Genomic DNA, 12,091 nt, shown 5'->3' on the forward strand with positions numbered 1-12,091 from the left:
CCAGGGTCCATCCCTGGACCCCGAAGCACACAGTACACAACTTGCCAAAATGGATTCTACCACTTTATTCAGATAAGAGGTCACAAGCCACAGGACTTTAAAGTGCGTGAAATTCACTGGCAATAGAGCCGCACATATTCCAGCCTCCCCCGCCGGTCCACACCTCCTTGCTCCGTCCATCATTACATGTCTGAGGGGGAGGGGTTAAGACCCGTCATTCAGAGGTGGGGGACAGCAGGGGATAAGGATGGGAATGCTGGAGGAACAGCAGTAGTAGTGGTCTGTCACTGGGGAAGGAGGGGATCAAACACAGTGATTCTGTACACTGAGGGAAGGGTGGGGTCAGCCTAGCCTCTCAAAGGCTGGATGTAATTTTTCCCCCATCTGCTCCTTCTGGCCAGTCCCCGGCATTTCAGACGGCCCTAACTCTTCCTCCTGCATCTGTCTCTGGTTTTTCCCTATAATTTATGAGTAATCTGGAGCCCACAGTCCAGCTAGAGGGTGTCCCCTATACACAATGCATACAAACCACAGCAGATGTAGATTTCAGAATCACAGTGGGGGCTGGCCCAGTCTGGTGGGAAGAGGCTTCTGACAGGAACTAGCTAGGTGTGTGCTCAGTGCTGAGTGCATGTGTGCCCACAAGTGTGGCGGGTGAGAGGATGTGAGTGTGTGTGTGTGTGTGTGTGTGTGTGTGCATGTGCGCGCACGCACGCGCACGCGTGTGTGCGTATGCACGTCCCACAAAAATCCCTAGGTGACAGTTTGGCCAGAGGGAACCCTACTCCTTGCCTCATGGGACAGCCAGTGGGGTTAGAGGAAGGGGGTGGTCCGCACACACTGGGGAAGAGAGGCTCTAATTCCCCAGAGAGAAGGGAGAAGCCCGCTCCCTTACCTAATACTCCCTAGGCCAGTCTGTACCTGCCCATGTCTTTTTCCCCAGCACAATGCTCCTTATTCCCTGCAGCTCAGCACCAGCTGTAGACACAGGGGTGGCTCTTAGAGCTGGTGCCATTCTCACTCAGTTCTTCTGTTTCAAGGCAGCTCCTCCTGCCTCCCCCACGACATGAGACAGAACTGAAGGAGAGTCTTCCACTGTCTCCTTCCCCCTCCTCCCTCAGGAATGAGATTTGGGCAGGGACCCCAGAGACCTTAGCTCAAATTCCACCTCAATCTATAGACCTTCTAAAGGAAATAAAGTGCTTTGCATGAATCCCAGAAAGAATGGCACCAGGAACTGGCACAGGTGGCCGGCCTGCTTCTCGACACTTCAAATGCCCTCTGCCAGTCTGCACCGCATGCGTGACGCCATCCCAAACACGTGCAATTTGGGAGCTCCTTACCCACCTCCAAACACATACTGTCAACTCATCCCTTCCAACAGCAGGGGCTACAGACAGGAAAGTAATCAACCAATAACCTCCCCCCTCTCTAGTCCAGGCCTGCACCCCTGTACCTAGAAGAGAGGAGCAAGAGTGGGCCTGTGGGCCCAGCCTCTAAGGGGAATGAAAGGCCTGAAAACAACTACATCTGCAGGGAACCAGGGCATCACACCCAGGCTGTACGACCCCCTCCAGTTCTTCAGAGGTGGTGTAATGCCTGCGTGCAGTCGCTAAGCCAGAACTTTGGAAGGGGCTGACAGGGCACTGGTACCTGCTCCCGGGAATCTGAAAACGTGTCTATCCACCTCCAGAGTATACAGAGAAGGTTTCTCAAAGCCTGCTGGGTGGGCTCCAAGCTTAGCAATTTAATTAATGTCGTCAGGCTGGTTCTCACTCCCTGCCTGTGGAAGGATGGCACTCAGCTTTCCTTCTCCCAGCATTGAATATCTTTACTTAGAACCCACACTCTTTCAGTTTGAAGCCTGTCAGGAGGAAAGAGGTAGTAAGGTGACCCATCTCCCCTCTGAGTTCGGTCTGAGCTGCCCACCAGGCTCGCCTTTAACCCTGACCACTCATAAGCTCCAGGTACCAAACTTCACTTAGCCTGTCCTCTCCAGGTCTTAGGACCACAGAGAGATATGCTGGCAACCCAACTACAGAAGGACCCTTGATTTGGAAAGTTAGGCTAATGCTTGTTAGGAACCATCCAAGTTAACTCCCGAGGCCCACAGCCTGGGTAGCTGATAAGAACTCAAGCATAAGTCACCCGCCCCCAGCCTGTGCTCTCTTCCTCCGAGGCCTGAGATCGGTCCCCACTTGTGCAACTCTCTCCTGGGAGCTCAAGCCCTAGCTGCCTCTGTCTTCCCTCTCACTGAGACAGTTTTGTCCCCGCTGGAGACAGCTGAGGCCTCACTACAGAGGGAGCGGGTAGGGGTTTCTCGGTGTGGGAGACACATAGTGCAGGAAACTGGGGCAGCAGTGGTGTGTGCATGAAAGCAGGACAGTGCCGCTACCATAAGTGCTGGCGAGGGGCCCAGGAGGCCTAAAGGACATCGGTCTCCCTCTCGATCCCCACGTACTTGAGGGCATCAGCTTGGCTGTACCTGTCCCAAAGCAGGAGGAGGAACCAGGTTACTACCAAGGCTTTTGTGATTGAAAATATGGAGTCCCCTCCCGTTTCACTTCCCCTCCCACTCCCTACCAGCAGTTTACAAGGCTCCCACTTCTGAGGCAAGGCCTCAGAGATCAGAACAAAGAAAAAGCCTTGCCCACCATGAGATCTTCTCCACTCACCTTAAGACCCCAAATCAATTTCAACAGCCACCCCTTATACCTCTAGGGTCACTTCCCTAGGACTATTCCTGGCTGCCTCACCTGTAATCAAAGAAGAGCTCTTCGCCAGCTTGAATTGCCCTCTTGGCGAAGATCCCAATCCGATGATCCCCATTCACCATGACCACTGAAACAGGATAAACCCAAGGCTAGATTTCTACTTAACTCCAAGTCAACAGTCAATAGTGAGTCTGGGCTGATTTTCTCCAAATTCCCAGTGAAAACATAAATGAAGTGGAATTAGAAAGTACTCAATGAAGGTAGTTGTCTCTGCTTTTAGGTCTGTTATTCTGGCTAGTGACAGGGGGAAAGAATTATCTTTAAAAGACTCACGTTTCAGGGAAAATGTTTATAATGTATTCAGTGAAAAAAGCAGATTTAAAAACTGAGAGAGAGGGGCTCAAAATGATACCAGAAGTTAATCATGATTATCTTTGGACAAAGAAGTAACTCAGCTATGAAAAAAACTGAATAATGGATAGAAATCATAGTAAATGAAGCATCCATCTCCTACCCCACCTCCCAGGTTACTGGGAACTCACCTTTGGCGTAACAGTTGGGGTTCACTGAATGGTTTGCAAATCGAATTTTGTTTCCTTTGCGGGTAGCATCCACTACAAAATCTGTATAAAGTAAACCACGGAAGACCATGAGCTCACCAGGCAACTCTACAGCTTCCTGAGCCCGAATCTGAAATCAACTAAACTGTAACAGAAACAATACAATGCAGGGGGGCCTCTGAAGCCAGCACACCCACAGGAGCTAGAAACCAGCCTCGTGTGGAAGCACTCCCCGTGGGTGTCCCTCTTCTTGCTGGAAGCACATACCTCCCCTCCCATCTACTGGGGAGGGAGATTTCTGAGGTGTAAGTGCTCGGTGCTCTGAATACAATCACAACCCGGAAATGGAGGTTCTCCCAAAGCAAGTGATCTGTGGCTCATGGAGTCTCTGAGTTCAGAGACTGTGCTCTGAGCATCTGCTGGAAGACTCAGAGCTGACCTGAACCTGTACTACGACCAGGGGAATGTGGTAGGAAGACCTGCCCGAGACCACCTGGGGGCGGGAGAGAGCCTCCCTACCGTTGTTGAGGTTGAAGAGGAAGCTGGACATGTACTTGTCATAGACCTTCCCTCGTCGATCAGCCTCATCCTGAGAGATGAGCTGCAGAGACAGACAAGGAACAAACAGGGGATGTGGCTGTCTGCTCAGGGCACCGCACCCCACCTCTAGAAAGGGCTGGGAGGGCGCTTACTGAGGACCACGATGAGAATCGTCGGACGGACAGCTCGGCTTCTTTCCTCCCAATCCCCACCCACCCAGGCTGACCAGCACCAAGGCTGACCAGCGTCTCCTGACTTGCCAAAAAGTACAAGAAAGAGTGGTTTGTTTCAGGACTGCAAACCGTTCTGTGGCATCCCCCGAGAGGCCACATGAGAACTCAGCTGAGTTATTTCGAGGTTAATTCACAGAAGTCTGGCCCACAGAAAATCAGGGTTTCTCATCAGTATCTCCCCAGATAAGAATGTGGGCCAAACTGATAGCACTCACCTCACCACAGTATTCAGAAATGAATTCGTTCTTCTGCACAGACTCCTTAATGAAGGTACCCCATCCGGCCACATCTGAGGGGGCCAGCAGCAGGTGCTGGGGAAGAGGGAGTCAAACCTCAGACTACAGGGCGTGTGCAAGCCAGTGGGGGATGTGTGCTGCACGTGCATGTGTGCTGCGGGGAGCAGGGTGGAAAGAGCTAGTAACTGTAAGAGGATCTGAAAACAGAAAAGGGTCTAAGCTATTCTGTTCTGGTGGGAGGTGGTGAAAGGAGATGTGACACCCCTTCCTCTAGCCCCGGGGACCTCCTGGGCCTGAGCCTGTGGAACCCACGGTGGGTGTCCAGTAAAAACAGACAATGTCAATGACATGGCCCTCCTCTCTGCTCCTCTCAGCCTGGCCAGGTCAGGGGATCATTTTTCTAATCCCTCAAGGGGACCAAACACTTGATTAACTCAGAAAGTGTGTGTCTGTTAGGATTTACCGACACTGGTGTACAAACTGCCTAAGGAACCAGTAGAAAGGGGCCACTCGGATCGCCGGTCCTTCCCACTCCATCTGGCCCCGAGTCCTGGGAAAAGCCCTCACCTTCTTGAGGCCACGCTGGATGCTGCAGTTCTTACAGGAGACCACCTTGCAGTCCCAGTGCTCCGAGGCCCCACAGGTGAGACACAGGTCGGGGTCGCACTCTCGTACCGCCAGGTAGCACGGGCACTGCTTGGTGTTGCACTGGGTCTTACAGCGGCAGCCGGGAAAGCGATTCTGACCTGTGCGGGATGCAGGGAAGGGTAGAGAGAGAAGCAGGCCAGTGCTGGGGCTCGGGTTTGACTCAAGGGACAGCGGGGAAGTCCATGTTATGGGTTCAAGGGTATGTGGCAACAGAGGAGAGAAGCTGCCTTCCCAATAATCACATACTCAAGTGTTTCTCAGAGAAAATGGAGTGCCTACCAACATTCATGCCTGAAAGTCAGAAAAGCAGCTTTGACCCTGGAGATGTGTTTCCTAGAGATTCCCTAACAATACTCTCCCCTGCTTTGTTAGTAGAATTTGGAAGGGAGGTGGAGAGTGCCCCAGAGAAGAAGAAATCAGTGCTTTTCACTGGTAAATCCTCATTATCAAAACAAGAATCATTTTCAGAATGCATCCGTTCTATATCATCCTCCTCCACCCACTGCCCTCCCAGCATTAACACCCACCCCTCCACTGTGGTTAAGACTGATATCTGCTCTGGGTTAGGAGGTGCTTCCAGCACAACTGCCTGGGCACCAAGGTCTGCAAGCTCTGGGGGCTGCCATCATACTGCTCAGCCTTGAGTGGAGGAGGGCAGGCGGGGATAAGACGTGAGAGAGAAGCACTCTGAGCCTCTGTGCCACGCTCTGCTGACATCCAGACTGACCTGATGCTAAAACTCCAGATATGAGACTAAAACAGACACACACAGAATTGTAACCTGTATACGTTGTAAAACAATATCCTGGAGAGGGAGGCTGTGTTTTTGCACTTTAAGGAAAAAGATTCCCATGTTTCTTAATGCTGCCCTGAAAGGTGAAGTCAGAAAAGCAGCTGATTTCTGTGTAATTGTTGCTTTTAAAATCATACACATCAGGGTGTTTAAAAAATGGTTTTTTCCAGATCTTAATTATCTTGTTTCCCCTGGAGAATGCTTCAAACACAGCAAGGAGAATATGAGAAGGCCCGTAAGCAGCAAAGGGCCTGGTGGGTGGGGGCCAGAGAGGAGGGAAACCTAGGATGCTGAGGCCGACTACTGCAGCAAACGGAGAACTCTTACAGTCGGGGTTGCACTGGCAGAACTTCTCACAGAAATTCTGAGTCATGATGCAGGGGCAGGTGCTGTCACAGGGGCGGTCCGGGTGGTCGCAGGGCTGGTAGTTGTACACTTGGGTGGAGGAGTTATCTAGGCGAGAAAAGAACAGACAGGACACTGCTGTGCCCGTACTCCTGAGCTGCCCTCCCTCCCAAGGGTCCAGTTGCCCCCATTCAAAGGAGGCTTGTTCTGACCATAACCTTGGACACACATTTAGCACCTGAAGTGAGAAGCAATCACAGGTGATGGTTCATAAGCTACAACGGGGTGATTTGCTTTGTGGGGAGAGTGTGGAAATGGTCCAATCACAGGGCAGCTATTTTAAACACTAAACGAAGCCTAGAACCTGGCAAAGGCCCACGATGACAGTCAGAGACCACAGGCCTGTGACTCTACCTCCTAAGAGGTCTTCTCGGCTACAGTGAGGAGCTGTTCTCAGCTGCTGCAGGGGGATCTGCAATGTGCGTGGAGGCCGTGCCGGGTCAACAAGTGCAGCCGTAGGTGGGGCAGCGGGAGGGGCGGCCACAGGCTGTGACCTGAGCGGATCGCCCTGGTGGAACTTACCTTTCTTCAGCTGAATCTTCCTGCAGTGCGCGGCCCACAGCCTGCAAGAGATGGTACGGCTCAGGGTCATGACCCTGGGGAACTCTGCAGATTCGGGTAAGTGATAACATGACCTGCTCTGAGGGACTGCGGTCTGATGACTGGGGATCCTCCCCAAATCCCTTCACAGGAGGCTTGGACGTTGGTCCATGGAAGCTGGAGTCCATCCTACCTGCAGCTGGCCTATGCCTCAAGACTTAGACACGAACAACACCCCTCTCAATAAACAAACATACATAAAAGAACAAAAACCAGATGCAAAACAAAACCCAACCCTCTGTGTCTATTAAAATGCTATTGTTTCTCCCTGTCTCCTCTCCCCTGCCCTCCCTCTCTTTGGAGAGGTGGAGATGTGGGGGCATTTCAGGACGGGGAGGTTGAAAGGGAGAAGCCACAGGGATTTCCTTCTACATCTAGAACTGGTGTCAGTTCCTCAGGGAATAAAGCCAGGCAGAGTGTCGGACACACACACGAAAAACCAAAAGACAGAAAAAAACTTCCAACCCTAAGCAAAGACTAGCTAGAAGACAGTGTTGTTATGCAACTTAGAAAAACAACACAAATGCCAAAAACAAAAAAACCAAAGGCAAAAAAAACTCTGGTCAGAGCTGAGAAGTGGGCACAGTGGTAACTAACAGCCCAGCGAGAAGAAACGGCCTCAGGGTGGAGCCGGGAGCTTAGCCGGAAAGCCAGTTATTTCATGGTCCACAGCATCGAGGGACAAGGGAAGGGCTGGTCCAAGGCACAGACCCACAGGGAGCACTGAGAAGGCGGGCCCCCTGCTGGGTGACACTGAACTGATGGGCAGTGGCTGAAGAGGGAGGCAGCAGGGAAGTCCCAGGGGAGGTCAGAGCACAGGGACAGGCCGGCCACAGAAAGCCCTCTGCCCGACCCTTGCCTGTGCTTTCTCTTCTTCTTCTGTGAGGGGTTCATGAGCTCATCTGTTGGCAGCTTCAGGATAAGTGATTCTTTGACTGCGAACTGGAAGACCTGGAAGAGAAATCCAACAGGACCTGTCACTTCTCCTTGAGCTGAGTGGTCAGATAAGGGACCCAGCCAGGTGCTGGGCTTGGGAGAGTTCTGGAGAGCTCACAGGCAGATGACTGAGCATCTTCAGTAGGGAGAGACAGAGTGGCCCTGGGACATTGGGTTACTGGCTCTGAAGTTAATTCTTAAGTGTTCATCCTGATTCGAGAAGGAGAAATACTGAGTACAGGTACAGCTTTCCTGGTCAGTAGCTTTCATCTACTGCTCTGCCTACCAAGCCCTGAGTGGGCCGATTCTTACCAACAGTATCTGCCTCTTCTTAGGAAGGGCAGCACTGTGTACCTTGTGTGACTGAGCCTGACGTGACCAGAGGTACCACCCGGCTAAGCACTAGCTCCCTCTGTTGGCGTAAAGATGTCAGAGCCTTGACTATTTCAGTAGGACAGCATTTCAGGAAGGCTGGTTCCCTTTCAATGTGCTGCCTCCCTTAGAGCATTCATTTTCAGCTTTTTCTTCTCCTTTTGGTTACAGGCCCTCTTGAGATTCCATGAAAACTATGAATCTTCTTCTCGGGAAAATACACACAAAAATTGTTTTGCACACATTTCTGCAGATTTTTAGGTCAAGAAAACCTGTGCCTTGGGGAAATAGATATGAGCTCCAAAATGAAAGCAAACGGCACTTCAGCTCGTGGTTCTATTTGTTCTAAGTAGAGGGAACATGAAGAACGCGTCACAGAGACACTTTCAGAAGGTAGGGAGCTAAGTGAGCAGGGCTCGAGCTCTGGTGTTCCTCTCTTTTTGGACAGTTTGGCCCTAACACCTGACTCCCTGTCCCTGTGCTTCAGTCTGTCTTCTCACTGCAGGCTTTTCCTGCCTCCAGGGTATCAGTAGCTGCTATCAAATTGTGATGCTAGTGATGATGTGAGTGAGATGGATAAGTTCCAGGCCCAGCTAATAGGGGTCATAATTAGAAAATCTGATGATTCAACATTTGAAGAATAAAGCAACTGAGAAGACTGATGGAGGGTTGTGGGGGCAGTGGCAGCTGCAGCTACAGAAGCAGGAGCAGAAATGCAAGATAAGAAGACCCCCAGAAAGACCCAGGGGTCCCTTCTAGGAAATGGGTCCACATTTAGAAAGAAAGGCAGGAACCAAAAAAAAAAAAAAAAAAAAAAAGCTGAAGAGGGTAGAAACATCCAGAAGAGGTAGAGAGGGGCTAGGGACAGAAATAAGAATTCAGCAAGGAGAGCGGATCCCCAAACCTTGCTAGGCCTGGCATTCATAGGAGGCCCCATGTTTGGGAAACCCACCTCATGGCCCAGAAGCACAGGTTCATGAAGGACTGAGCCTTAGACAGCTTTTGTCCAGACAGGCAGTCTTACAAAATGGCAAAAAGGGGACTTCCCTGGTGTCACAGTGGTTAAGAATCCACTTGCCAATGCAGGGGACACAAATTCGATCCCTGGTCCAGGAAGATTCCACATGATGCAGAGCAACTAAGACCGTGTGCCACAACTACTGAGCCTGAGCTCTAGAGCCCATGAGCCACAAACTACTGAGCCCACGTGCCACAACTACTGAAACCCGCACGCCTAGAGCCCATGCTCCACAACAAGAGAAGCTACCGCAATGAGAAGCCCGCGCACCACAACTAGAGAAAGCCCGTGCACAGCAACGAAGACCCAAGGCAGCCAAAAAAAAAAAAAAAAAAGGCAAAAGGGCCACCAGAGTAGCAGCTTGTTCTTGTTCCTTTCAGACAGTACCTGCTTGCACGTCTTAGTCCCCAGAAGCCTGGCTATTGAACAGAAGTTGTTGAAGTAGGTGCCATGAAAGACTCGAAAAAGAGATTCTTCAGCCCCGGTCCACTCCACAGGCTCCGAGGGTGCTTCCACTACACAGAGCTGAGGTGGGGCTGGACTAGCCTTCTGTTTCGTGGGGGTCTGACAGCGAGAGTTAGCCTCTAAGAAAGGAAAAAATAAGAGAAACAGAAGAAGGTGGGGTGCAGCTGTCATCAGTGGTGTGCCACAAACTCAGTACTTCATTCTAAAGGCAGAATCATTAGGAACAAAAATGTTTCCTGTCCTTACTGCTTACAGGTGAACATGTGGAAAGAATGAACAATTTAAAAAGGCGTTAGGTGCTAGGCAAGGATCCTGGGTTTACCTTGTGTGGAAAGAAGAGATCATTTTCTGTTCACTGTACCTGAAGAACTGGAGGCCCAGTCATTGCCAGTGTCCCTGTCACTGTCCCCTTCTTTGGTCTCAGCCACAGCAGAGGCTGAAGTGTTGGAACAGGAAGCACTGACCACGTGGTGCCTTCGCCGGCGACGCCCGGAGCACTTGGAGCGAGGGTTGTGGAGCATGGCATACTCCTTTGCTCCTTCCTGCAATGGCCGTGTCACAGTTAGGAAACAGGACCAGGCCCAGAGCCACCACATTGGTCCCGTCATCACAAACCATCTTCAATATCTGGGCTTACTTACAACAACGCTTTTTCGTTTTCTTTCTTTTCTCTGTACCATATTATGACCACATTATAGTTTCTTAACAAACATTCTAAAGCTTACAAACTTATACCTGTTCACAAAAGAGCTGCCCTACAAAATAATCTTTATAAAGATATAATCGATGCATCTATGCATCTTCAACTGTCCGGTGAGTTGTATCTTACATTCATTTGTGTGCTAGCTGTCTGGAATTTGAGAACACATTCTCCTGTAGATGAGAAAATGAGGTTCAGGGACTTCCCTTGTGGTGCAGTGGTTGAGAATCCACCTACCAATGCAGGGGATACGGGTTCGATCCCTGGTCCGGGAAGATCTCACATGCCGCGGAGCAACTAAGCCTGTGCACCACAACTACTGAGCCCACGCGCCGCAAATACTGAAGCCCGTGCTCTTTAGGGCCCACATGCCGCAACTACTGAGCCCCCGTGCTGCAACTACTGAAGCCCGTGCCTAGAGCCCGTGCTCTGCAACAAGGGAAGCCACCGCAATGAGAACCCTGGACACTGCAACAAAGAAGAGTAGCTCCCGCTCGCCGCAACTAGAGAAAAGCCCACGCGCAGCAACAAAGACCCAAAGCAGCCAAAAAAAAAAAAAAAAGAAAGAAAGAAAGAAAGAAAATGAGGTTCAGAGAGGGGAAGGGACCTGCTGAGAGCATGTATACTCCAGAGTAGGTACAAGAATCAGGGCTCTTGGTCTCCAGGCCTCATTGTTCTTTACATTTTACCACACTGTCTCTGTTTCAATAAGAAAATGTATAATCCCTGAATTTGTATAATATTACTACTTAATTTTGGAACTTCCCTCCAAGTCAGTATTTTAAACTTGGAAGAATACTGTTTTGTTACTTTATAGCTACGTTTATTTATTTATTTTTTAAAGACCAAATAACATCATTCAGCTTGATCATCTGTCTTCTCACCAGACTTGGTTTCCAAAGATTTCTAGCTGTTTCTGAAAACTAAATCTACAAGTAAAGGATAAAGGTTTACCATTACTAAGGATATTCAGAAGGCCCTAAAAGAAATTCCAAAAGAGAAGTTTTGAATTTAATTGAATCTGATATTATGGGCCTATGCTACAATGTGACATACACAGGATTCCAGGAAAACTACTGTGGAGAGGGTAATGTCTTTCTGAGTTATATAAATGCTGGTATGTTGACATAACATGGTGTTAAAAAAAAAAAAAGCATGGACTGTGGAGTTAGACCAGAGCTTGCATTTCCTCACTGCCACACCACTGACATAGTAACAATCTTTAGGCAAAATATGTAACTTTTATAACCCATAGTTTCTCCACCTCAAGATGTTGTTATAAGCATGAAAATAAGATAATATATGTTAAGGGCCAGCATACTGCTTGACACATAGGAAAGCGTTAATACATATTACGGAAAAAATAAATCAGATAAAGTCTATTTATTCTTTTGCTTTACCATATGGCACATTTTCCAGATTTTTATCCAGTGGCACTCTCTCCCATCTTTCCTTCTATTATCCCACTAAAGATGGTCCCAGAGGCACTTGGCTGTATAACCTCATTTTAATTGGTAGCAGAAATTTTATCAAGGTATTTTATTCTTTACCTAAGCTCACCCTGTTGTGTAGAAAGCAGAACTGTGTCTTTGGCAAGTCCAACTGAACCTATTCCCTTCGAGCTCTCAGTGTACTGCCTCCCCACATGAATGCAGGAGACTTTATGCCGCTGCATGAGGTCTGTCCATCGGGGAAGGGTCCATCTGGTTGATTAACTCACATAAGACATCAGCACCTTCACGTGTTATTCCTCCTACATTTATATGCATTTAAAGGGAGACAGCAAAGAAAATGGTGTCTCACACACACATACAGCTCCAATTCAAACAAGACAGTTTCAGACTCTGAAATCTGAGTATCTGATATTTAGA

General features: G+C 49.5%; 1 protein-coding gene across 2 annotated transcripts in view; it reads right to left on the reverse strand.

Annotated features, from left to right (window-relative positions):
* Nucleotides 1–50: 50 nt before the first annotated feature.
* Nucleotides 51–12,091, reverse strand: part of EZH1 (enhancer of zeste 1 polycomb repressive complex 2 subunit) — a 32,237-nt gene continuing 20,196 nt past the window's right edge. For both annotated transcript variants that reach the window (XM_067020709.1, XM_067020708.1), the window contains exons 11-21: nt 9,882–10,062; nt 9,443–9,639; nt 7,589–7,680; nt 6,652–6,692; nt 6,052–6,177; nt 4,851–5,029; nt 4,263–4,358; nt 3,794–3,875; nt 3,257–3,337; nt 2,757–2,841; nt 51–2,485 (exon numbers count right to left, since the gene is read on the reverse strand). In XM_067020709.1, coding sequence (XP_066876810.1) covers nt 2,425–2,485; nt 2,757–2,841; nt 3,257–3,337; nt 3,794–3,875; nt 4,263–4,358; nt 4,851–5,029; nt 6,052–6,177; nt 6,652–6,692; nt 7,589–7,680; nt 9,443–9,639; nt 9,882–10,062 — 1,221 coding nt within the window. In that variant the 3' untranslated portion in view covers nt 51–2,424. The remainder of the gene's footprint in view (nt 2,486–2,756; nt 2,842–3,256; nt 3,338–3,793; nt 3,876–4,262; nt 4,359–4,850; nt 5,030–6,051; nt 6,178–6,651; nt 6,693–7,588; nt 7,681–9,442; nt 9,640–9,881; nt 10,063–12,091) is intronic.

The sequence above is a fragment of the Kogia breviceps genome, chromosome 19, assembly GCF_026419965.1.
Source record: "Kogia breviceps isolate mKogBre1 chromosome 19, mKogBre1 haplotype 1, whole genome shotgun sequence".
Classification (NCBI taxonomy): Eukaryota; Metazoa; Chordata; class Mammalia; order Artiodactyla; family Physeteridae; genus Kogia; species Kogia breviceps.